The sequence below is a fragment of the Notolabrus celidotus genome, chromosome 16 (assembly GCF_009762535.1).
Source record: "Notolabrus celidotus isolate fNotCel1 chromosome 16, fNotCel1.pri, whole genome shotgun sequence".
NCBI classification, from domain to species: domain Eukaryota; kingdom Metazoa; phylum Chordata; class Actinopteri; order Labriformes; family Labridae; genus Notolabrus; species Notolabrus celidotus.
Window position 1 is genome coordinate 7,580,421 of NC_048287.1, and position 27,158 is coordinate 7,607,578.

At 42.1% G+C, this 27,158-nt stretch overlaps 1 protein-coding gene across 4 annotated transcripts in view; it reads left to right on the plus strand.

Annotated features, from left to right (window-relative positions):
• glcci1a (glucocorticoid induced 1a) overlaps positions 1–18,379 on the plus strand; it is a 30,966-nt gene extending 12,587 nt beyond the window's left edge. The window contains exons 2-8 of one of the 4 annotated variants that reach the window (XM_034704916.1): positions 1,930–2,081; positions 5,778–5,867; positions 11,719–11,874; positions 13,220–13,369; positions 13,453–13,663; positions 13,816–13,936; positions 14,316–18,379. In XM_034704916.1, coding sequence (XP_034560807.1) covers positions 1,930–2,081; positions 5,778–5,867; positions 11,719–11,874; positions 13,220–13,369; positions 13,453–13,663; positions 13,816–13,936; positions 14,316–14,607 — 1,172 coding nt within the window. In that variant the 3' untranslated portion in view covers positions 14,608–18,379. Of the gene's footprint in view, positions 1–1,929; positions 2,082–5,777; positions 5,868–11,718; positions 11,875–13,216; positions 13,370–13,452; positions 13,664–13,815; positions 13,937–14,315 lie in introns of all 4 variants that reach the window. The other 3 variants (XM_034704917.1, XM_034704914.1, XM_034704915.1) reach the window with 3 other exon arrangements.
• Positions 18,380–27,158: the final 8,779 nt, after the last annotated feature.

The following is a 27,158-nucleotide window of genomic DNA, read 5'->3' on the forward strand; positions in this document are numbered from 1 at the left end:
TACTAGTACTTTGGTGATATCTTAATTCCATTTCACACCATGTTCAGATCATTTTTGTTAGTTGAGACGTCTGAGAGTTTTTAAAGTGAATGTGCCGTTTAGAAGCGCAGTGGTGTCAAGTTCTGTCCGGGCAGCCGCAGGAAGACCACAGAGGAAGACACTGTGGCAGCTATGGTGTTCAGAAATAGACAAAGTAGCATGCAGTTTAAGAAAAAGATGCATTCATTTTGGCTAGGGTGTCCTACAAGGGTCTACTCAGAGTCCTCTATTACTCACAGTGTTATAATACTGTCACATCAAGGTTAGCTTATCACGCAACTTCTCAGATAAATGATGTCCTCTCTCGTATGTGGGTCTCTGTTAGACATAGATTCTGATTTTACTGAGAGAAGCTCTTTAGCTTAGCAGTGTCTTAGTAAATGTGTACCTGACTTTGTACTACTGTGCCCTGACCACAAATGTGCACCTCCAGCCTGTGTAATCAGGGATGATTTACAGCTCGGTTACAAGGTGAAAGGGATTAACTGCCTGCCAGCAGCACTACGAGTCCAGTGGACTGGGATGATATCAGGCTTTGCTGCACTCAGAGAGCCTCATTAAAGTTTCAAATACATAAAAAGTGCAATCAAACAGCAGCATAACTTCAACCTCTTAGAAGCTGAACACAGTGTTCCTTGTGCTGGATGGTTTTAATAGACGTGCTGAAGTCCTGGTCCAGAGAAGTCCAGCAACAGTTCTGAAAGAAAGGCTGCGTGAGGAGGAGGACTATCCTTACTGTGATACAATTCTTTGGTACCGTGTTGAGCTTCTTAACACACTTGGAGGGTCATGTCCAGGTCTAATTTAGTCTCTGGAGTGCACCTGTAATCCTGAGGATTTATAGTATGTGACCTGGCCCCCTACCTGGTTTAATGGGATTCTCTAATGTTGGACCAGAAACCAGGAAGACGCCAGATTACAACTGGAACATTGGGTGGATGAGGCATTGGGGTGTGAGCACATGAGGATAATAGATGTGGTTCAACCAGTGTTAGTCCTCGTGGTGGTTATCGAATCGGTTTCCATGGAGGACGGTTCTGTCTCTGAAACTGGACCAGGTTTTATTTTGATGGAGGGTTTGTCAGCTGTTGGAGTCCACAGTGTTTCCCACAGAATGGTGACAGGGGATAAGGGGAGGCATTAGAAATATTGAATACATTACATATTTTTATTAAATTCTGTCATCTATCTGTTATTTTTAGCTCAGTTGTTAAAAGTGCTTAATGCTCTTGGTAGGCCAACTTATTTGCGAATATCATAAACAACTTTCAGCTTTCCTCTCCTTATTAGAGTTGGGCATTTCAAGCCAAAATACTATTCCACAATCACTGGCATCTATTGATTATTCGTAATCGAGCCCCCTGCCAACCCAAAAGAAAAAAAAAAGACATAAACTTGGGTTAATCAAGGTTTCCGGTACTTCCGGAGACAGCCTCAAGTGGCCACTCGATGAACTGCAGTTTGTAAAACTTACACATGGGCTTCAATTCTCGCAGCTGGAGGTTACCGCTTGGTCTCGGCTTTTATGCCGCTGTTTTTACCAGTGGCACCAGTAATTTTGGGCTCCAATGGGGCCTTCTTGGTTTTGAAGCCAGCCCCAGGAACTGCAGATTGTACAATCCTTCATTTGCTTAATTTTGCAACTCTGGAGGTTACCACTCGGTGTTGACACAAAAAGGGGGCCAGACCACAGCTGAGTGTTAAACCCAGCAGAGAAGTAAAACCCTTTCAACTTTCCGGCTGTACTCTCCAGCTCAGTCTGCAGATGGCTGAAAGCTGCACAGACTCAGAGCATTCATTCAGGTAGTCATTCTCATGACTCACTGCTAGAGTTTCCATCTCATCAAGCTAATGTTGCTGTGCGTCTTTCTTGTCTTCCTTTCTGTGCAGCTGAAAGGGCAAAATCCCAGCAGGTGCGCAGCTCGGGGGCTATTTGGCGGACTTCCTCCCTGGGCACCATCACTGGGCCCTACCTCACCGGGCAGTGGCCTCGTGACCTCCATGTGCACTATCCATCTTGTATGAAAGATAAGTCCACACAGGTGAGCTCTACCTCCACACCTCTCAGCCCTTCACGCTGAATGTGCTCCCCTGCAGAGGTGAGACAATGCATGTTACAGTTTAGTGACTGAGGAACAGGAAGGCTTCATTAGAGTTAGGATAGAGCTGGGCAATATTGAAAATGATGTTATCACGATAAAATATTGCATATCAGGAGTAGATATAGATAATTATCACGATAAATATCAGATCATTATTTTGTTTAAATTTAAAGTCAGATATTTTTGGTCCTGAGTCAAAGTTGAAGAAACCAGACAGTTTGTTAGTTTGTATCCGGATTTAGTTTTCTGATAAAACTTCTTGAATCCATCATTTCTGACGGTTCTAACAGGAAGCAGGTCTTTAATGTAAGATTAGATTTTTGTGAAGTTTTAGTTTTTAGATTATTATTTTTCTCAGGTTGAGGTAATTTGCATAATTTGATTTAAATTTACAACAAAGAAATATCAAACTGTATTCTGTGTATCTCTCCCCTTTAAGATTACTAAGGGTTCCGGGCAGAGTGAATGCATCTCAGTTATTCAGTGTTCGTACTACGGTCGGGGTGGACATTAAACGTGTTCACAGCAGAGGTTGTCTCTGTGCTCTTCCTTTAAACACATCCTGAAGGTATATTTAATGAAGTTTGTTTAAGTTAATTGTTAACACAGAGTCGACACAGTGTCAGACTAACGACTCTGCTTTCCGCTGGGAGGTTTTGAGTTTTCTTCAGTGTCGCGTGTGTCTCGTTTCAGCTGTGTTTACATTCTGCTCCAAACGTCTTTAAGCCCCGCCTACCTCTCACCCTGCGACATGATTGGCTGTTCAATGATGTCTTCTTCTTCTGTCTAATGTTGGGTGGCAACTAGCGTTTAAGGCTCATTAGCGCCCCCTCTCTTTCCAGTGGTAGGGGGGTGTAATTACAGGTTTAAATATGTGGAATTTGTATCGAACATTTGTTATATTTATATTGAGAAAAATGATGTCACTTATTGTTATCGAATTATCGCCCAGCCCTTGTTCAGAGTGGAGCAGGTAATGCATTGTAAGGCCTTTAGTCTTAGAATTATACTAATAAAGCTGTTTCATTGACTCCTCAGTATGATGAGGATTTGGTCGCCCTTTTAAAATGGCGAAAACAAAGAAAACTGTCTGTTGTAGATTTCTACAGCCCCAGGTTAACCTTCAAATTTGTGTATGACAACAGGAGAGGATCTGCAACGGCTCAAATTCGTTCGTAGTAACTTGCTGAAAATGCTCAAATAATGCAACTTGTAAGACATATTCAATAATAAAGCTGTTTCACTCAGCGCCCCCTACAGGCCTGGAGCACTTCTGTTAAAATTCTGGATTTTCAGTGTTTATCTTTTGGAGTTGTGGATTTGTTTTGTATGTTTTTGGCTTTGCATCATTTGTGTGTTTGGAGCTTGTTTGCTGTTATTATGGTTGTTTCAGCTCTTTGCAGCACATTTTCTTCATTGGCACATTGTTTCCATTCCTAAGTTGGACTTTTGCACACGTGTTTGAATTTGCATCATTTGAGCATTTGCAGCATGTTTCAACTAAAGATCGTCCAGGCGGTGCAGATGGTCTGCCCTTGTCAGGCGCTGTGTAAATTCCTCTGGTGACAGGTTATTAAACGTTTGCTTTCAAGGTCACAGTTAGGCTTTCTCTTTGTTTTTTACAATAAAAAGACCTTTCTGAAGACAGGAGAGCTGCACCTGAGGGGGTGTTTGTGGTGATGTTAGTTATCATCAGTAGTTTCATTTTCTGCCGTCTGGATGAAGCCTGTGTGAGTCATCAGACCTTAAAGCTCTCATGTCTACAGCTACTGTACTCCATAAAGGATTTCAAAAGTTTTAAATAAAGTAAAGACATCAACGGTCTACATCATACCAGAATAGGCCGCCTGCTTTAGACCCAGTGTGTTTCTGTGTGGAGGTCTTCCTGAATCCAGCTCCATCCCCCTGACTCAGTTCAGTTTCACTCTGACTGTGAAATGCGGGTTGGATTGTATTACTCATGCCTTGATAGTGAAAATACTCTGTGTTATTTTTGCCCCCAATTTGTGCCCACTTCTTCCTGCCCTGTGAGCGTCTCCTGCTGCTGAACTTCAGATGCCCCCCCCCCCCCCCCACACACACACGCACGCACACACACGCACACTAATACACACTTATACACACTGTTCTTTACATCCCGTGTCCACCACGCTGTGTGACATTTCCCACCTACGCATCCGTGGAGCTTCAAAAGCCCGATGACCTGTTTGCTCTTAGTTCACCGTTTATTATTAACTCCTGAAGTCACACAAAAGCCTGATAGTGTGTGTGTGTGTGTGTGTCTGTCTGTGTGGTGTTTGATAAATGTTTCATATGCTCTTCCCCTTTTACATCTGATATCTGGAGACTGTGTTAGCTAACGTTAGCAGTCCGTGAACAGCAGTGAGTGAACATATAGATGAAGTGTGGTCATCAATTATAAGCCCAGACCTCAGATCAAAGATCCTCAGCTTGTTTCAATCACAAGTGCACAGCTTTCCATACAGCTGTTCAGAACTGGTGCAGATTTCTCTTCCCTGTAAGTACTTCATGTTGATAAAAGTTGTGGTGCAACAGAGGGAGAGGAGCTGAAAAATATCAACAGAAATAATGACTTGTCTGTATTCTCGCTGAAAAGCATGCAGGCTTCATCTTGAAGGGGCTTTCTTCCATCTCATATTTTCATGCACACCCTTCCCGAATGCTCAGACTACAGGCGTACATCTCATCTTTATAAGATGATTCAAAATTCAATCTGGTTCAGAGTCTGTTTATTTAATTACAGTAATGATTGCAAACTGATCATCTAATACAAAATAACGTTTTACTTCATGGAACTGAGGAAACAAGAAAAACACAATGTAATTTCAACATAACTCATCTTTTTGTGACTTTTTGTTTCAAGAGAAACATTTTGACGTCATAGGTGCAGCTCAGTATATTGCAAGAAAGTTCATTTTTTAAAAATAATTAAATGCACAAAGTTAAACTTTCTATTCATTGGATGTCAAGTGAAATATTTCAAGCTTATTTTGGTTTTGGCTTTCAGCTCATGAAATCAGCAATGGAGTATCTAAAATATTCAAATATTTTCTGATGATCGGCTCTGATAGTTGACATCATGATGGGGACATCTATAGTATTTCAGTTTACTGCACTTTAGGTTGTAGTTACTGAGTGCTTCTGAGAGCTTTAAAAAAAGTCTCTTTGAGTTGGACTCAATAAAATGAGGGAGCCAAGTGAGACAGCGGTCCAGTTTCCTCTGGGTGTTGAATGTGGAGGTTGTATTGCATTAATGTGTCTGTGTGTGTGTTGGGTTGCACTGTTGGAGGAGACAGTTCAGTGAAGAGCTCTCTCACTTTGTCACAGCGCCCAGCTCAGCTTTCACTGAGCTGTGTGTGAATACTCTACACTATGTGTCTGTCCATGCTTCCTCTATGAATCCGTCACATCGATCATCGATTGCTAGAGAGGATTTTTTTTCTGGAGAGGTTTTAAAGATATACTTGACAATCTCTAGAGAGAGTAAACTCACAGCTGACAGGTGTGATGTTGTAGTTTCACACATTATTACTATCTAACTAAAACAATGCATAAAATCTGAGAACATTTTTTAACAACCCCAGATTAAATGTGTATTTGTGATGTTTTTTTCAGACTCCTGGATGTTGGAGTGACGAAGCAGAAGAGAAGAGGAGCACCCACCACCGCTCTGCGTCCTGGGGCAGTGCCGATCAGCTCAAAGAGGCATGACACTGTTATTAATACAGACACACATATAGACCAAGCCCTTTAATTTAATGTACAGACATGGAGCGGTATGAGCCGTTCCTGAATAACAGCTACCCACAAACGAGTGGTCTTTGTCTTGTTATAGATGTTTGTGGGTAAAGTACCCATATAGAATCATTATTCAGACATGTGAACTGTCATTAAGAATTAACTCCAACATCATAAGTTATTTTGAAAGTGGATGGGTGATTTATCTTGGGGCATCTGTGAAGTTCCACTTTGAGGAGCTGGCTGTTCTTCTAACTCATCTGATGTTGTCTGATGGGATGTAATGGCCTACTTATGTGTTGTTGTTTGATGAAGCCAGTAGTTAGCGGCAAACACTGGTCAGCCAAGACTACTGTAGCTGTATGCTGCATTGTTTACAGTCCAGTTAGCAACTTGAGAAGTGACTGTTACTCCTTTTCGACCTAGGTAGTTTCAGGGCCGGTTCAGAGCCGGCGCTCAATTGAGAACTGTTTTTTTTCTGTTTCGACTGCGAGTGAACCGGCTCCCGGCCGGGAAAACTGGTGGCTCCAACTCTTTGCTGGTCTAGAACCATAAACCGCTCACGTCAGGAGTGAGGTGCGATGTTGGTGAAACGTGAAACCAAACGTGTTTCCACCATTGTCCTGCAGCGAAAATTATAAAAAGACTAATGGATTCCAAGGCAAAGGCATGGTCGGCCGAGTAGACAAGCTATCGTTGTCCGCCATTATTGTTGTTGTGGGGGAAAGATTACATAAATCTGACGTCATGGCGTGCCTCTTCCAAGGGCTCCAGCGGGTGGAAAAACAAACAGGTGCCGTGTTGGTTCCCAAGATCAACCGGCTCCGAACCAGCACAAGCACGAGCACCAGCCCGGATATACGACCCGGTTCGCATTGTTTGAAAAGAGATATGTGTGTTCAGATAAAATGTGAAGTTAAACTCACCCCTCCAGATACAGTATGTTTGCATAGAGAGGAGCGCTCTTTCATCTGCTTGTGCTAAGTCTCAGTTTCACTGTAAGTTTAACAGAGGCTTCTCTCTGGCTTACGTTTGTTGAAATAACCACATCATGATGCAGATTAGTCAAAAGTCAAGCTTTGTCGGGTCTGTCCTGGAGGTCTATGAAAGAGGATTAGGGCCACTGATATTTGTGATTCAGGTCTGACCTTCATCACAGAATGTTAAATTTATCTCAGAATTCTGGGATCACATTGAGAATTCTTACGTTGATCAACACCTGCTTTTGCTCTTCATACAGACTGTTTTTACTGCAGACACCAAAGCCTGCTGATACCTGATTGGTCAATGCTCCTCTGACTAGAAAACAACTTTTCAAATGTTTGTTTGTTGAAGTTTGAGGTGGGATCTATCATTTCTGATGCATTCCAGGAAGTCAGGAAATCCAAACACTGAATGTTTTTAGTGACACAGCATCAAGCTGATTTGCGTCAAAGTGTAAATGTGTGATCTAGAACAGATTGTTTTCTTCTCTTCATGCAGATATCTGTAAAAGAAAATCATCCCCAGATTACCAACGATGGGGATGTCATTACACTGGATTGTGTTCCTCCTGCTTTTGCTCGCCATACAGACTGTTTAAACTGCAGACACCAAAGCCTGCTGACACCTGATTGGTCAGCACTGCTCAGACTATGAACAAGAACCAGAACAGTTCTCAGACTAAAATCCAGACCCTGAGATCCAGATTCAACATGTTTATATAGAATCTGTTATTACAGGGTAGTTGTAGCTGAAAATAAAAAAGCTTTGTCAGGTCTGTCCTCAAGAGGAGAAGAAAACTACTTTCAAACATTTGTTTGTTGAATGGAGGTGGGATCCATAATTCTGATGCATTCCAGGAAGTCAGGAAATCTAAACGCTGATTATCTTTAATGACACAGCATCAAGCAGATTTGTGTCTCAGTGTAAATGTTTGATCTAGAACAGATTGTTTTCTGCTCTTCATGCAGATATTTGTTCATAGAGAGAAAGAAATCCTCCTCAGATTACCAACCATGGGGATGTCATTACACTGGATTCTGTTCCTCCTGCTTTTGCTCTCCATACAGGAAACCAAAGCCTGCTGATACCTGATTGGTCGACTACAAATGACAATTAGTAGTAGCATCAGATTCCACCTCATAATGTTCTCCTCCAAACTTTGGGATCCGTTCTTGAAACTGGACTCATTAAAGATATAGATTATATTTGAATGTCTCACAAATGCCCTAAAAATGAACAGGTAGAGAGTTGTTGGAGTCATAATGTCATTAACATTTGAACGTGTCTTGTTTTGCCGATGGGACTAAAGAAGAATTGTTGGTTCTACTTGCCAGTTGTCTGTTTGGCAAACGTGTTGAAATAGTAGTGACTGAGGAGCACTGGCTGTTATTGACATTTTCTTCAGGCTGAGTGACATCACAGGCTTGGTATGGTGTCTTTGTGGTGCTGATGGGATGCAGCAACAGTGACACACACTTCCTCTGAAGCTGCACCCAGCATGGCACTATCAGCCCCTCTCAGCTCCACCATGCAGCAGCAGGGAGGTGGCAGATAACACTATCTCCCTCTTAACTACTCACTTCCCGTCTTTGAAACGGCTATAACCCAGTGCAATTTATGGTCAGCCAAGCCCCAGCTGGCTCCTCTCTGCCTCCTGCAGCAGAGGGAACAATGAGGGCCGGCCGGATGACAGCTCGGCCCTCGGTAATGTGTGCACAGGCATGTTACTGAGTTACAGGGCTGCAGAGGAGGAGCGGCGCTGACACAGAATCCACAGATGTCAGTAGATAAGCTACGAGGAAAAAAGAGGAAAGTTTGCAGACTGAGCTGTGCAGCTGCTGCTAATAGCAAATTAATGTACATCAGAGGGACGTAATAATACCGAGCCAGACAGTTGAAAGTCACAAACACGTAAGGGAAAATTAAATTCGGTGAGCAGAAAAATGAACATTTATATCCTTCGATATCTTCCTTCATCTCTCTTGAAGTTGAGGATGCACCACCAGTGTTGCCAACACACAGATGATACCTAGACAGCCGGATAAAGAAGATTATCTAGCATTTTTCTTTTTTAAGCATTCAAGTTTGACATCGGCCTTGGAAGAAACCAACGAATAATATCTCGGAAAAAAGAGTAGTGTCTCCACACCTGGGCCCGTAATGCACGTCCAGCCTTTACACAAACGGGACCATTAGTCTTAACGTACCGTTATGGAACGGCCCATTTGGCCGTAGCATTAGCCGCATGCACAACTGCAGAGCCAATTAACTAATTGCGCCATGAAAGCGAGGCTGGTGCAAAACGTCATATGTCCAGGGAACCTCCTGGAAAACCCCTATCCAACAAATTCCAATTGCGCATGCCTACTACGCATAAACAACAATAAACATAGCGAGCTGTTCCGGTGTGACTGAGAGAAGATCAAGAAGAAACAATGTTTCAGCAGAAGAAGAAATGGACATTTTATTAAAAGAATATAGAATGAACAAACAGCTATTTATCAGCAAGTCAATCATCAAAGATAACAAACTTGAACCGAGTAAATGCGTGTGATGTTTCTGAGCACACAGTAGAAGCACGATGTCCTGCATCCTTTACACACGCCTAATAGGTGTGGTAATCCTGATGTTAGCACCTGTGGGGTCTACTGCCATTAATGTAATGCTTTGTTGGGGCGTTAACCTGGCTCATGCATACTGCTAATCGATCATTACCAGCTTGGGTAACAAAGAGAGAGAGAGAGAGAGGTTGACCAGACGTTACGAAAGTGCAAGAGTTTATATCTTTCCAGGAGGCGCTAATACACTCAACATTTTTTACTATTGATCATTCTTTTAGACGTTTAAATTTACCTGAGAAGGGTCTGGCCTGAGTTAAGGCTTAGAAGGAAACAAACCCTAAGCAGGACTTCACTGTGACCGAGGCTTCAGAGGCCCAAATATAAGGATCACATAACAGCTGTTTGACACAGAGCCAGCATTGATAAGTGCTGCATGTGTTGTGTTTGTGCAGTGTGAGAGGAGGACTGTGTGAGTGGAATGTGTACAGACATGTTCCTGAGTACTGGTGTGCATGTGGGAGGACTGGGAATGACTTCATCACTCTGACACAGACACCACTATCTTCATGTCTAGAATACTCAAGTCTTTAAGTTTTTGACTGATAGAAATAAAACCTGTGAAACTGTTGAGTCTTATTTCCAAAGCAGAGCCAGAGGACACAGAATAAGTGAGTGCATGTGATGTCTGTGTTGTTTCTGCAGGCTGCACAGGAAGCAGTGACATCTGGTGGATGCACACCAGGTCAATGAAATGCGTCCCATCACTGCATCTAGGTTTACCTCCAATTAGGACTGTATAATGTGACTTTTTAAAATCCTGATTAATCACAAACTTTCAGCAGTTAATTGTGATTAATCACACATTTTAATCTTACATTTAAAGCTCCATTATTTTACATTTGAAATCAGATTTTAAGTCTGTATTAACAATATAAAGCTAATCTTACCACAGTCTTTATTGGAGGATAAATTAATGTTATACAATGCTCTTTATGATATTCACTTTTAGATGTTTTATTCAAATAAATGTTGCTCTGCTACACTTGTCTGGTCTGAAGCCACGACTGAGAGAAAGGAGAAGCTTCAGAGTGTTTATTCTGTCAAATACAGGCTTTAGTCTTCATTACTTTCAAGGATAACACTGTCGCACATTAAGAAATATACAGGAGTGCATGTACAAAACGTTTAATCAGTGTCAGTATGGTGTGTGCATTTATTTTGAGATCATTTTGATCCCTCACTCATGTACAGTGATCCCTGGTTAATGCGACAGCTTTTGCACTCTTCAGGAGTTCCACTTTCTGTGTTTCATACAGTTCCTGTACGTGTGGAACTATTGTTACCTGCAACAGTAAAGCAGATCACAACATGTCAGACTGAGGACGTCCTTAAGGGTCTCTCACATGTTGACTGGCCTGCAGTCAGTTGACCGTTTAGCAGCGATCTAGTAGTTACAGTATTTGATTCAGTTTCATCCTCAGGTCTCTTAAATAGTGCTACAACTGTGATACAACTGCACTTGTATGCTTAGCTTGATGGTGGTAGCACAAACTTGAAGGAAGTCTGTGATTATTTTATTCCATTTGACACAAAGTTAAGTTAGTTTTGATTGGTCAACTGAGCCGGACTGAGATGCACTTATTGAAATCTGGTTGGATCACGTTTCAGTCCACTTCCAATTGTGACTTGGATCTTACTTGTCCAGACTTTTTGAGTTCCAATCTGAACGTGACATAAAGTTGTTGTAACCCTGACCTGTTAGCGTTGGCATGTTCATGAATGTGCTGTAGTTATATCTGTTCAGAAATACATCTTCACATCATTTTCTTGTATTATGTTAGCTTTCAAACACAGCTCACTGTCTGCTGGTGGAGTTAACTCAGAAGTCATATTTGTGAGAAATCAAACCACTTGCTCATTAAGATCATTTTCAGCTCAATGAAAATGTAATAAGGTCGCCACAGTCCAGGGCTGCAGGTTCGTGGTGTTGATTTTCAGACTTTTTGACATTTTCTGTGTTTAGTTTGGTTAAGTCACTCCAACCACTGTCTTTATATCTGGGTGTTAGAGGGTGGTGGTAGCTTCTGCTCTCATCACGGGGGGCCGCAGCTGCTTCCACCCTTGCTACAGTCATAAAGCATCACCAGAGCGGTCTGATAGGACAGGAAGCGTTTATCATAAAGTTTTGTGTTGAAAACTTTTGTTTCACCCAGCTGGTTCCTGTTACATCCGTCTAAAGTCTCCTCTGTTTTCTTCTCCTCTCGTGTATCCAGCAGATTGCAAAGCTCCGGCAGCAGCTCCAACGAAGTAAACAAGGGGGACGCCACAGTAAGGACAAGGACAGACTGTCCCCCCTGCAGTACAACCCCATCACCTACAACGGCCTAACAAGCACCACCAACCACACTTCCATAGCTAGCCACGCCCAGGTACCGCACCGTCTGAACACTCTTCATCATCAGGGTCCTTAAAGACATGTATTTATCACAAATAGTCTCGGGGAATGTGTGTTTGAATTGTCACAGCCAGACTGAGAGTGATGTTGCATTCACATGGTTTCCAGCAGAGTCTATATGTCTCTCACCCTGAAGTGTCTCTGTTCAGAGTTCTGCTGGTAAAGTTTGTCAGAGAGAGTAAGTCAGTGAGCAGGAGGAGTTCTTATTCTTTAGATAATTTTCTTTTGACATCAAGTTTTGTCCTCATGTTTGATACTGGAGCAGGATTACCAATGAGACGTACGATTTCTGTTGAAGTTTCAGACGGAGAAACTCTACAACCAGCTTTGCTAGCAAACAGAGCTAAACGTCTTTGAACAGGATTTCAATCAGGATCACTCTCAGCAAAGAGAGTTCTTTATTTGCATAAATTAAGTTATATTTGGTGGTATGGTTCTGTTCTAAGAGCTCCCTGCCCTTCCACCTGCCTACATGGAAGGGCGAAGCCTGAGGTGGGGAGAGCACACTTCCCATCTCTATTCTGGTGTGTTAACGCTCCACTGCTCTTTGAGGACTAAAGAGTTAAATCGTATATTGGGACATCATAGATCCCATCATGACACCGGAGCTGTGACGGTAACGTTAAACCAGTACGTCTGCTCACCTTTTGTAAGCTAACTAAAGGTAATAAATCAGAGTTTACAAGTGATATATTTTTTTATATTGTGCGCACAGGGTATTATCTTGAGGGAACAAGTTTTTATCATGTGGGGGTTGTGGTGCTCATCCATTTCCCATGAGAGGGGATTTCCCTCAGGCTTTGCTCTTCCACGTGGGCACATGAAGGGCAAGGAGCTCCCAGAACAGACCGCCAAATATATCTTATTACATGCGGATAATTAACTCTTTTATGTCATGTTCACACCAGACGTGAACGATCGTGCTATTCGCGCAAATACCGACGCGAGAATGTGTTGTGTTTCCTGTTTATTCCTGATCCCATAAAAACAGGTAGAGTCACAGAGTTTGGGGAAGCTGCACAGAGATAGAATCAAAGTGTCCCATGTATTCCAGATGAGTGAATCTCCGCTGGTCCATACATCACACCTTACATCACCGGGTGATCTGCACGCTGATTGGCTATTGCGCCGCGATCGATTCACTGGAGTTCAGATATTTCAACTCTTGTGAATTCGCTTTTTCGCTGTTTTTACTGAAGAAAGAAACACAAAGGGGCTTTTCTAACCAGGAGACAACTCATTGCATCCCTTGTGACTTGAAGTAGCAGTAGGAAACATTCTGATGCACTAATTTAAATCATCTCCTCCCTCTGCAGCAGTTTTCCATGTCGAAGTCGGCTCAGATGCCGCTGTCCAACATCACGGTGCCAAAGCCCTCCATCTCCAGGGTGCCCAGCAGCATGGAGGGCATCAACCACGAGTTGGAGAAGGTCTTCATCAAAGACAACGGAGAGAAGGAGGAGCTGAAGGTGAGGAGTCTGTTTTATCATACAGGGAGGTCTCAGTGAGTTTCTCTCTCTCATCTGTATTGTCTCTCTGTCTGTCTTTGCAGTCTCTGGAGGTTCCCGATGGGCGGAGGGCACCCTTCCCTCCCCAGCAGCGCAGCAGCAGCACCCGCAGCGTGGACACCCAGACCCCCTCTGCCCCCGGCCGGTCCAGCAGCTGCTCAAGCCTGTCTCCCTGCCCGTCACCTGCCTGCCCCCCTGGATCACATGATGGCAGTCCCTACTCCACAGAGGATCTCCTGTATGACCGGGATAAAGGTAAAAAAGCTGAAATGTTAGACCTCTCTGTCAGTAGAAGGTGTGTCAGGTTTTAGAAAAGTGTTTGACTACAAGAAACAGAAGATTGGAGACATTTGAACATCGTTGATGGGATCTGATGTGGATCCCTGTATCTCTCTCTGTGCTCACAGACAGTGGAAGCAGCTCACCTCTGCCCAAGTTCGCCTCCTCGCCCAAACCAAACAACAGCTACATGTTCAAGCGAGAGCCGCCGGAGGGCTGCGAGAAGATTAAAGCTTTTGATGAGCAGAGGTAAAGACTGTTTGATACTTATGTCAAATCTAACTCTCTGAATCTCTCAGTACTTTTTACTTTACAGTACCTGTCTTTTTTTGAAAACATTCCCTGAGTATGAGAACATGGAAAACAAAGTCAAGAACAAGAAAAACTTCAAGGCCATTCGATTTGATTAAAATGTCTTTAGTTTCTTGGTATTATCAGTTAGGTACTTTGATATTTTCACCAACAGAGGAGTCAGTAAGCGCCGAAGAGAAGTGTTCTGAAATCGAGGTTGTGGGTGCGAAACACAGAGTCAGTGGAAACAGACTCTTGTTGCACCAACATTATGAAACTCTCCTGAGGTCTAAAAGGTTAAACCCCCCTCTTTCCTCACCATGTGTTTTTTCTGCAGCTCCAGGCAGTCAGCATCAGCCTCAGTCCCGCTCTTCTCCTGCCCCGACAAAAACAAGGTCAACTTCATCCCGACAGGCTCGGCGTTCTGCCCCGTCAAACTCCCCGGCTCCCTGCACCTCAACCCTGCCTCTCAGCCCGAGGAGGACGAGGACAACACGGAGCCGCAGGGGGCCACGTACGGCGGCCCCACTCAGGTCTCCACGAGCACCAGCACAGATGACCCCCCGGAGGAGCCCGGCTCGCCCTCAGAGACCTCAGACCCCCCCACAGACAGCCCAGCCATCAGCTAGACCTGAGCAGAGCTGGCCTCTTGCTCTGGAATCCACCGAGCATCACCACTGACTGTCCCACCAACACCTCCCTCTGCTACGCCAGGGGGGGGGCTCTGTCTCTCTGTGCTGACCCCCTCCACCCCCCTCTATCTCTGCATGACGTAGCAACAATGTCCCAATATCCACCACCGCCGCCACAAAGACTTGCCACCTCAATGTTTGTCCTGCGTTTGTTGTTGGCAGGGGAGGACCTGATGGTTACGTGCAGGCACCCGAGGGAAGAACGGAGCACTATGGATGGGGGGAGGGGCATGCATTTTAAACTGGTAGTATATTTCTGATTAAATTATGTGTTATTGTGTTCAGTTTCAACATTCACAGTATGAATAAGCTCTCTAAACATATATATACACATATATATCTCTATGAAAAGAAAGAAAAGTGCTTGTTTTAAAAGAAGAAAATCCAAAACTGTGTATTGCTGTGTGACGTAGTGAAAAGGAGGAACAGCTGTACTCTTCAGGATTCTGTTTACACGATCCAGGTCTCATTGTTAAACCCTCTACAGAGAGAATAATTGGGCAAAGAGAAAAAAAAAAAGAGAAAATGGCCATAAATTGGTTGCACAGCGTCTGCATCTGGCCTCGCTTCAGGTATTTCACAATCAGAGTGTGTACTCAGGTAATTTGGAATGTATGTCCATACAAAGATCTGCAGCTCGACAAGGCAGAACAGAGTTCATTTCTTCCTGGTTTCTCATTCCCTGACGAATCATTCCTTTTTGTTCCAGTCTGAGAGCAGACTGTGAGAGTGACGCTGCAGAGGTCGAAGGCTTGATGTTAGGATACAGAACGGACCACACACACTGTGACTGACAGTGTGTGAGTGAGTGTGTGTGCGTGTGAGTGTTGATGGCAGCATGCAGACAGAGACTAGCATGACGTGCAGTGGTTGTTGGGTTTTTAAGCCTGAAGACGATGTGTGTGGTTGTTGATAGAGGACCAGAAGTGGACGAGTCTGCAGAACCGTCACATGAAGAAACTATCAAACTGAAGTGTTTGGTTCTTTGCAGGTGCAGGCTGGAGGTGATGGTGTACAAACATTTAACTGAGCTAGAAACAATCAATCAAAAGCTAAACTTCAGTTTTCTAAGCCAAAGAAGCACTTTCATCGTGAAACTGAAAAGGGTACTCTCATGTTTTTAAACCTGGGCTCCATTTTTAACATATTTTGGGGTCAAAGTGACTCAAAGGTACAAAAGTTTTGGAAATGATCCTGGAAAATTTTCTGTAAGACAATCGATAATGACTGCTATGTGATCCTTTATGCAAGAGCACCAGATCAAAGTTTGTCCCTTCAAAGTTCCTGGTACAGACTCAGCTTGTTGCTGTGAATGATCTCGACAGGTGGAGAACTTATTTAGTAACATAAGACATCTGTCTTTATTGAACTCATTGTGTCTGTTATCTCTACCTCTTCTGGTTTCAGTGACTTTGTAGAGATAAGCAGCTTAGAGATGCTGTCTTCAGTTCTGCTGTCGTTATCTGGATTGCAGGACAGGATGTTGCTCCACTTTTCCCTCTCAGAGATGGTTGGGGTCCAGTAGCTCCTCAGGCTGCTCTCACATCTGTGCCCACTAACTGTCATTATTTCCCCACTCCCAAGACCAGCCTGAGACCACACTGACGTTTTTACCACAGTGTCAACAGGCAGAGGGGGAATGTGACTAACTTCTTTCTGAGGATTTATTTGATATGACGTATGTGATCAGGTTGCCTCTGGTGTCGCCTTTGCTGTTGAAAATGTATCACCATTGGTGGTATTGGGGTTTGAGCAATCAGAATTGAGTATTTCAAACAGCTGGGTGTTTAGCTTTTATCATCACATGTCACAGCTTTTAGAGCCTTATCTGCTCAGGCACCTGACATGTGATTAGCTGATCTACAGCTGGCTTCTCCACTGTGTTTGTGTTAATTACATCCGTGTTGTAAATAGTTGTCTCAAAACCAACTCAATATAAGGATGACGTAAAGTACAACATATATTAATTGCACTATCCATAACGTCATCTATTTTCAAATCTACCAGCTACAGCAGTCATTTGGAGTCATTTTAAAACTGTTGTTCCTTTCACTCACGTGTTCCCCAAAGTGTGTAAAAATGATGCCCAGGAAGAGAAGTAAAGAAATCCTTCTTCACACTGACTCCATGAAGAATAGAACCTGAGGGAGGGTGGATGTGGATGTGGATTGTGAGTTTTCAGCTTGTTTTTGCTGCTCTGAGGTTGCCTCTAAAAATCTAAGAATCTAGCTTTGAATCTGACAAAGAAAAATAGAACTCATTATAAGAGATGAGTTAGCATAGACATGTGTTGGTAAGAACTTGGTGGTACATTAAGTTTTTGACTGCCAGCAATTTTTGATTACATTTGCAAAACGTAATTTAAATCTCTTGAAGTTGGAGATGTAATCTACGGAAGAGGATAAAGGGCCACTGAAAAAAAAAAAATGAAGGTCCAATATATTTGTATTATTATTATTATTATTATGACAACTTTAAACTCAGAATTTCCAAATTCTGAATATTTTCTCAGAATAATAATAATAACAAAAAAAATATATTGGACCTTATTATTATTTATTTTTTCCCGTGGCCCTAATCCTCTTCTGTATGTAATCAGACAACAAGGGGTTAAAAAACAACACAAATTGAGCAAACACTGCTGTATTTGCATGTGCAACCTCTGCAGGTACTCTGTTGGTTAAAAATTAAAACGTCTCAAGACACCAAAACTCCATATTTTATAATTAAACTCTTTCTCCTGTTTTTAACATTTTGCATAATTTTATATTTTCATTCACTTTAAAGTTCTGAGGTTCATCAAAGCTCAAATGAGTTCTGGCTAATCATAATGAATGTACAACCTTAGACTCCAGCCTGCACGTCCGAACTCAGTTGTGATAATCCAAATCGTCACTATTCCATGAAATGCATTCCATGAGATTTTAGTATCCCAGACATAAATAGACTCGCGATGCTTCATTCCTAAAATATCTCTCAGCCTTTTGATTCCAGACGAGCTGCAGCGGAGAGACGTTTGCTTACAGCGCCTTCATGTGTTTGATGCACAGATAAAAGGACCGCACCGGCCTGCCTCCCTCTCACTGTCTGTTATTCCTCAGTGTCGTAGGCGCCCTGACGCTACCAGACATCTCGTGTGCTCTGTGCTGAACACCGTCCTCTAGGCTGTGAAATGAGCATCACCCCGCCCAGGTGTAAATGATCCACAACTTTCATTTGCAAGAGTGAAATATAACCACGTTTATTTTGGTATCTGGTGTGCTTGTGGACTCCCTGCATTGACGCTCATTCATGTTTTGTATATATGTGGCTTTTAAAGAGGCTCAATGCAATGTTGTGGTTTCTTGAGACATTTCAGCACCTTACCAAGAGCTATGGCTTTCCCAATGTCCCACATATACTCGGCATTGGTAAACTAGATGTGTGCAATAATAGGATAAAAAAAGGTGTTGTCCTCCCGGATGTTGTCCGTTCTTTGACACAAGCGTCTCATCCTGCATTACTTTGGTTTTGAGCATGGCGGCTGGATCAGCAAGCAGTTTGTTGCTAAAGCCATCAATCGATCCAAAACCAGCACTGAGAGCGAGCAGAGCACATCACATGCAGGTCCGAGTGTTCATCGACTCACCACATGATACTCCCTGTGTAACCTGCAGTGTCAAAGTTCATGCACAATGGCAATAAAAAAAACTATTGGTTGTTTTGTCCACTCTGTAGTGTATGTGTACCTTTGTCAGGTTTGAGCGAAGCATTTCTTCTTACGGCTGATAAATGATCAGAGTCGGGTAACTGACAAGTCGGTTTACACAAAGTGAAATGTAGATTAATACTGATTTTAATGGTTTGAATATAATTTTAAGCCTATTTTTGATTGAAATGGGTAAAGACAACAAATTAAGTGTTGCAATTGAAAAATGTTAATACTTGAAAATACATGCTCATTTTAAATTTGATGCCAGTGGCATATGAAGAGTTAGAACAGGGACAACAAAACACATAAAATGTTGTGTAATGCTAAAAACAAACAACCTGGAGGATCATCTCTAAACTAATGAGGTCAATGATCAACAGGTTAGTCACATGACTGGGTATAAAAATGACTCCAGAGAGGCTGAGTCTCTCTGAAAGAAAGATGGGAAGAGGTTCACCACTCTGAGAGACTGCGTGAGCAAATAGTTCAACAGTTTGAGAATAATGTTCCTCAGAGTGAAATGACAAAGAATGAGTGGATTTCATCATCTACAGTACATAATATCATTAAAAGATTTGATCTGGAGACACCTCTGTACAAAAGGGACAAGGAACAAAACCAATATGCATTAAAAACAGACAAGACTCTATAGTGGAAATCACTGCATGGGCTCAAAATCCCTTAAAAAAAAAACATTGTTTGTGAACACAGTTCATCACTGCATCTACCAATTCAGGTTAAAACTGTACCATGCAAAGAGGTAACTATATATAAAAATGATCCAGAAACACCAGAGACTTCTATAGACCTGAGCCCGTATAAGATGGACTGAGGTGAAGTGAAAAACTGTCCTGTGGTCAGATGAATCAGAACCTTACATTCTTTTTGGAAATCATGGACGCTGTGTCCTCCGCTATAAAGAGGAGAGGGACCACCCAGCTTGTTATCAGCTCACAGTTAACTAGCTAGTGATGGTAAGTGTCCATGGCATGGGTAGCTTACACATCTGTGAAAGCTCCATTAATGCTGAACAATATATATACAGGTTTAGGAGCAACATATTCTGCCATCCAGACAATGACTTCTTCAGGAAGACCTTACATATTTCAACAAGACAACACCAAACCACATTCTGCACACATAACAACAGCATGGCTCTGTAGTAGAAGAGTCCAGGTGCTGAACTAGCCTGTCTGCAGAGACCCTAATCTGTTGAGCAACTGAAATCCTATATCAGGAAAGAATGGGACAACATTTGTTTAAAGAGGAGGTGATGCGACACAACAGTTAATGTGTCTCTGTCCTAACTGTTTGAAACATGTTGCTCACATTAGATTTAAAATTAGCAAATATTGTTCATGAGACGATAAAATGTTTGTTACGTTTCTGCAAGTCACGTGACATGAAGGACAGAGGTCATGGACAGGAACACCAACAAAAAGAAATTTGCACCCTCATAAACAATAAAAATAAGGCCTTTAGGGTCTAAAAGGTGGAGTGGAGGTGTAAATCACCACAGCCAGCCACTAATTCTACTAAAAGTAAGTAGACGAGTTAAAGAAATTGGCCAAAACAAAAGGTGGAGTCACTTGGCAGGGAGAAAAACCTAGTGTAAAATCTCCTGAGAGATCAATCCTCCTAAAATTCTCTTTTTCACCCTCTTTCCCTCCACAACACACACACTCTCCCAACATGATGGGCTCATTAGGAGCACTGGAGGTCACAGGCTACCTCCATCCAGAACAGTTTGCGTCAAAACTGTAGCCTGTACCTGAGCCAACCAGGCTCAAAATATGTGTGATATAAATAATAAAAGCAAAGTAATGATATTATAAGTTTAAGTGATTATGATAACTTTATCAGCCGAACAGGTCTTTAGATAACAAAGATAACAAAGTCAAGAACTCCCAGAAACATCTATGGTTGGTAAAACAGGCTTTTATGGACATGATGAATAAAAACAACAACATAAAGTACTGTTCGTACACTTTTCCCTCTAACCTCCACCTTCTAAATTTCTCTGAACCAAACCCAAACGGAGGATTACTCTTCAAGAAAGAGAAGTAAGTGCTTTTAAATTCAGATATTTAAATACATTTCAATATCAACCATTGAATCAAAATCTAATCAATGATAAAAAAAAGAAGTCAGACAGATTTTAAAACAAGAACATCATAGATTCAGCAGAGTCCAGCCTGACCCATCTGGTTTCTCCTGGTCTCAGAGATGTTAATGAATCCACTGATGAACAAAGAGAGGTCATCGTCAGAAAAACACAGCAGACAAGGAGGTAAAGTTTGGACTGAAATCATGAAATCAGAAGCAGAACTTTGTGTGCAGTGCGCCCCCTACTGGTCAGAGTGAGGAGCTGCTGTGAACATATGGACTGCAGCATACCTGTGAAGATCTTGAACCATCCTAAAATGCCAAATAAGAGTCTGTTGGCTCAAATACGTCTAAGAACCCATTCCTACTTATGTGCAAAGAATTTCTCGTTTACTTCATTTCCTTCACATCAAAAAGGAGAGCTGTTGCTCCCCCAGTGACTAAAGTAGGGTCAAATATCTCTTGACATTTCAAACCTCTGTGCAACATTTTGGCGTCTCTATGGCTTACAAAGGTCTGTTCCCCAAACTGGACTCAGTGGAAGTCTGGATTCCCTCCAACACATACTGGTTTGTGTGCCCTCAGAGGCCTCAGTTTTATTCCCCTGCAGCTGCATCCTTCAGTGTTTGATCGCACAAGTGGCATTTAGGAAGTGGAGATCTTAAAGTTCCTAAAATACCAAACAGGATGTTTCTGAAAGACAGCTCCTCTGATACGATGGGAATACAAACGAGAACACGCATACAAGGACATTTATGATGCGTTTCCACCAAGAGGTCCGGTTTGGTTCAGTACGGTTTGGTACCCTCATCTTGTTTGTGTTCCCATTGAGAGCTGTACACTTCGATGCTTCCCTCAGAAGGTGAGTTGGCTGTGTGACAGCTTCCGGCTTGATTTCATTTTGGTGATTTTATTAACAAATCAGACCAATTATGCTGATGTGAGTGGCAAGTCTCACGTGTGTGTGTCATTGACTGAAAATCTAGAAAATAGAAGGTGTTTTTTTGCAGCGATCTTGTCCAAAAGAGACAGAAAAATTGATGTCTGCACTTTGTGTTTGCTTTGTATCAGATACATTAATGTTAAAAGCATGAGCAATATAGCATTCTAACATACTGATATGTTATCCATTATTTTGGTACCTTTCCCAACTTTTGTTAGTGGAAACCACCTGGTGGAAACGCAGCATTAGTCTCTGGTAGCCTGGGAGTGCTCACTCACTGCTCTAATATGTTACATACTATAAATTACAGTGAAGGTCAATTAAGCAGTAACTTTGATTTAATAAATACTTCACAAGTTAGTAAGACATATCCCTGGAGTCTCTTTTGCTATCATATCTTAGCATTAAAATATGTTGATTTAAACATGATCATGTAATCAGGCAGGCAAGAGAATCACCAATCACATTGTTGTCCTCACAAATGTCTGAATTTACCGCAACAAATCAGGAGAATTATTGCTTTCTTACTCTGCGTGTAGACTTTGTTAGATGGAGGTCTGGGAAAATGTTCTTAAAAGAGCAGAAAAAAACACAGCTCAGTTAGCCGATAAAAACTGTGTGACAGGGTTGAAAGCTCCAGAAAAGCTGCACATTGTGCTGACTTATTTTGAAGACCTGATTTCTCATGTTAACATCCTTTGGGTAAAATGTACAACATTTTATGAGACTTATCTATCCGTCTGCAAGAGCATCGCCATTTACCTTTTTCTGGGGATTTAAAAAAATAAAATAAAGCTCCACCTGCGGATGTTTTGTCACATTACAGTATTTCTCAATTGCTAAAACACATTTCTTGACACCCACCACACTTTTCTCAACACTGTAAGCACAAAACCCAATTTTTAAACTACATTCACCAAATCTCTGACTCTTCCTGCAAAACCAAACAAAGTTGTCAGATCATACCCCAAGTCAATCAAAATTAAAACCAAACTGAGCAGTCATTACACACTACATCAAAAAATTGAAAACACATCAGGACATGAAGCTGTAGAAATAATGAAGAATATGGTCAATCAAAGTAGCTCGGATTTCATCAGAAGCTACTGTTCTTTGTCTTTCTTGATTTCGCTCCCCTCCTCTTCCTCCTCGACCACCTCTTCCTCACACTCTTCCTCTGCCTCTCAGATGATTTCTGCCCATTGTACAACCTTCAACAACCAGTGCTCTCTGATCAGGCTTATATTTGTTTCCTCACATCATGAGCCACAAGTGTGATCAGTTTTGGTTGTGTTTAAGCTGTGACACCTGTGCTTCAAATGTGTTTCACTTTTGCTACCTGTGCTTACCTTTATGCAACACAAGTGCATCACAGTGCAACATGTGTTTTAGTGAGTGAGAATGAGTGTGCAAGTTTGGTTTTGCCAAAAGAGTGACTGAGTCAATACATGGGTTCCGGCCGTGAAGGGATTTGGTTCAGACAATAGGGTTTAGTGTTTTAGCAATTGAGAAATACTGTAACAATAACATTAAAACATGTCTTTCTAAAACGTGCAGATCCAGGAGTTCATGTTTAAAAAAGGACCGTAATGATCCAGGAGATGGCAGTAGACGACCACGACAAATGCTGAAGCTGCAGCAGCTTTCCTCCTGATAGAACTAAACAACCTCACAATTTATTTATTGTGTGTAAAAGGATAAAATAACAGTTATTCTCCCTTTAACACCTATCTGCACCTCTATCTGTCTGCAGTGAATGCATGTTACAGCTGCAGTGCATGACGGCAAAACACAAAAAGTGTTAAAATCATGTTTAGTCATAAATCTTCCACAGGAGAAAGAAACGTTTGCCTCCCTGGCAGGAGAGCCGTCACTCCAAAATGCAGATTCTCCAACAAGAAACTGTTGTTGGCCCTGTTTCAACTGCTAATCGGCTTTGTCACAAACTGGATTCTCTGCTAATCTCAACCTCCCAGCACATCCTAACTGGGCACAAAGAACAAAGGTAAGACTCTTTTAAAATCAAATTACGGAGCAGAAAGCCTCTTGTAATCCTCTGTTTCCCAGCCTTCTTAGCGATGCTGCTGTTTCTCCATTCAGACGCTGCTTGGTGCTAAATGCTAATCCCTGTTCATCAAAGACAGGAAGATAATGGAACTCATCGAATCTGCATCCGGCTGCTCAAACACACACACACACACACACACACACACACACACACACACACACACACACACACACACACAACATGTGTCTGTATGAAGACATTCAAAGTTCAGCGTGCCCTTCACTCTGTTCACACCCTCTGATCAATCAGGCCTTTAAATTAGAGGCTAGTTAGCGAGAGTTGTCCCCAATCAGAGCCCTCTCATCCAGCCAATCAGCCCCGCTGACATCAGGCACACTCTGAGGTTAAACACACATTTCCACCACTCTCCTCCAACTGGATCTGAATAAAAGAGTTTTGTTTTATGAAAACACAATTTAAAAACTGAGACATACAAACTTCTTTAGAGGCGAATAAACATGTTTTACTGCAAAACACAGACCCTGTTTTTACATCCTCTGGCTGTGGATGAGGCAAGCAGCAGTTTTATTTTGCAACTTCATAGAAAAGTTCAGTTTTTTTTGTAGTGTGATAGTATGAGGTGCTTGTCAATCATAAGTGTATAACTAATCGGTCTCAGCAGATGTGTGTCTAACATGAGTCTGGTCCTGCTGGAGGTTTCTGCGTGTTAAAGGAAGTTTGTCCTTGCCACTGTAACTTACTAAATGCTGCAAAGTGTTCTTCTCATGGTGGATTAAGATGAGATCAGACTGAGTCCTTTCTGTAAGAGGGGACTGGATCTTATCCTGTCTTGATGTTGGGTCTTTGTTAATAATAGAACATAGAGTACGGTCTAGACCTGCTCTGTTTGTGAAGAGTCTTCAGATAACGTTTGTTGTGATTTGGTGCTATACAAGTAAAGATTGATTGATTCGTTCAAGCACTATTTTCACGTGCACCTTCCTCTGCTTACCCATCAGCTCTCTAATGTACAGGCTAACTTGACTTTTGCCCTGTACACTAACCTATCCTGAATTTTGATATTTTAGCAGGTCAAATCTTCTTAATTTTGAACACCAAATGCTGAATATTATCCAGCTGACACAGCAATGTCCAATGGGTTTATTACGTCAGTATCGGAAATATGAACAAACTATTTCCATCACCTCAGAACCCACTGGATATCTGCTCCTGCTGACAGCTAACTACCTCAAAGGATGAACAACTTTTGAGGTATTTCAGTGAAGCCAGTTGTCAAGGATAAATGACTTTCAGTAAAGTCTTCCTTGTCTGTGCACTGCATTGTTTACAGTCTGACTAGCATCTATTTCTGATCATCTAGTTCTGATCATCTCTTTCTGGTGAGTCTCAGTTTCACTGTTAAAAGTAAGTTCCACAGACGCTTCACTCTGGCTAACTTCAGCGGTTTGAACCTGAAACAGAAAATTATTTTCTTAAATAATCATCTCTGATTGATTCCAGTCGGTCAGGAAATCTAAGCCACATCAAAAAGTATCAAACACTGATGAATTTAACCTTTACAGTTTTAAGCAAATAAGGACATCTCTGAATCAAAGTGCTGCCCTGATGTTCCAACACTCGATGATTTTCTTACATATGGACCACTCTATAACCAGTGGGTCGCTTACAGGAGCAACAACTCTGAACCCTCTGAACAAAGGTTTGAAATATTTGACAGGAAACCTTTCTCATATAATGTAACATCCTCCTGAAGTACAAGCTCTAAGCTTTGACAACTTCCAGAAACTGTAGGATGTGTAAAGTCCAACATGGGTTGGCACCACCTCCTCGCACACATCTTCAGTGTAACATTTTCATACATTTCATTCATACATATGTGCAATAGGGCAATGTGTAATAACACCTGCCTGCACATTAAATTACCAGGTGGAGGGTAAATGTGCAATTTACAATAATGTGCAATAAAACAGTACTTTAACACTCTGGCACTTTACTTCCTGCCTTAGGCAATTTGACCTTTCATAGATTGCAATGTCCGCCCTCCCAAGTCTAAATGGCTAAAAATACATACATCTCACTTGCTGGATGCAGGGGCTAATTGAATACTCTTGTCCACAAATGTGGTTGTTGAGTTTACCTAACAGTATGAGTTGTCATCTGCGTCAATTCAAAGATCCATGACTCTTTCACAAACGTATTTACAGCCGTCTTCAGGTCTCATCTCATGTTTAGCGCGGCAATAGTTACTGTAAAAGCTTGCAGTGCATCACAGACACAATGTAAAATTGAGTTGTTTTTTATACATATACTTACGTACATTTATTTTTATACAGTGATGTCTAATTTACATTGTTGCGTCTGAGCTTGTTGTCTGGTTTTCATCAATCAATCAATCTTTATTTGTATAGCACCACCAACTCGCAACAAACTGTATCTCAAGAAACATCAGAGCAGGTCTAGACCGTACTCTATGTTCTATGTATGTTCAGTTTTATTTTTCATCTATTTGTTTGATGTAAATTCATATATATGTGTTCCAGCAACCTTACAAGGACAACAGATGGATACTGGCCTGTGGATAAAACCTGGCACATTTACATGACCATGTTAATCAATGTGCACTCAATGCTGATACCTGACTGGTCAATACAACAAACTGAAACAACAAAAGAGATTATTTGCAATAAACAGGGATAAAATATGCTTGGATAACTCCCAAGGATTATCAGATTCCAATACATGATGTTCTTCTTAACCAATGCACAGTTGATTAGAGTCTATTTAGCCTCCAAACTCAGAAATCTGGTCTTAAAACTGGACTCATTGGAAACCTTTTACGTCTCACAAACCCTAAAAATGTCCTCACCTATCCTGCACTCATCTCTAGTATCTCAGTCATTCAAAGCTGTCTGTAGGAACATCTTAAATCTCTCCTGCTGCTGGATTTCTCCAGGTTTGATTGCACAAGTTGCCACAAAAGAAAGTTCTTGCTGTAGCCGAGTTGAATTAGCCTCAACAGTTCAGTCCAGGAAATGTTTGCTCAACTAAAATTGCCCTAAAGCCAAATAATACACAGAGTCTGAGGGATGGTTTCCTGACAGATATGGACATGCTACAAGTCCCCATCACACAAACACACTTATTTAAATGAGTCTATTCCCTGTGAGGCCATTTCTCTGTGAACTGACTCTAATGTGTCAAATGTGTCAAATATTGAGCACAATGCTGAAGGAGGCTTTTGTGGAGGTGGAGGAGCTGGCGGCCGGCTCTTCATCTCTGGAGACGATGGCCAGCAGAGTGGACGGACTGTCACATTCAGCTCTTTGTGCAGCCGTCTCGTCTCGCGGGTCCTTTGTGGAGGCTGGACAGGCTGATCCACCTCAGAATCCAGCGTCCTGCCTGCCTTGTATTCACGTCAGCCTTCCTCTTCATCCCTGTGAGGGATTTCATTGTCAGAGCAGACGCCTTGAATGCTACACTGATCAAGGAAAAATAATCAACTGCCCTTTTGTTTCAGCAGCCGTTTCAACAGGAGGAAATAAACTTATGGAAATGAAGCCTTATCGTGTGCCGTTCAGACGCCGGCTGTGATGTGATTTGCCTTGGGGTGGCATGCAGCCGTCCAGCCGAGGCCCCCTGCCGCGAGCTGAGGCCTGCAGCCAGCTGACGGAGCTCCAGAACATTCTAATACTGCAGCGTCCAAACCTGCACAACCTGCA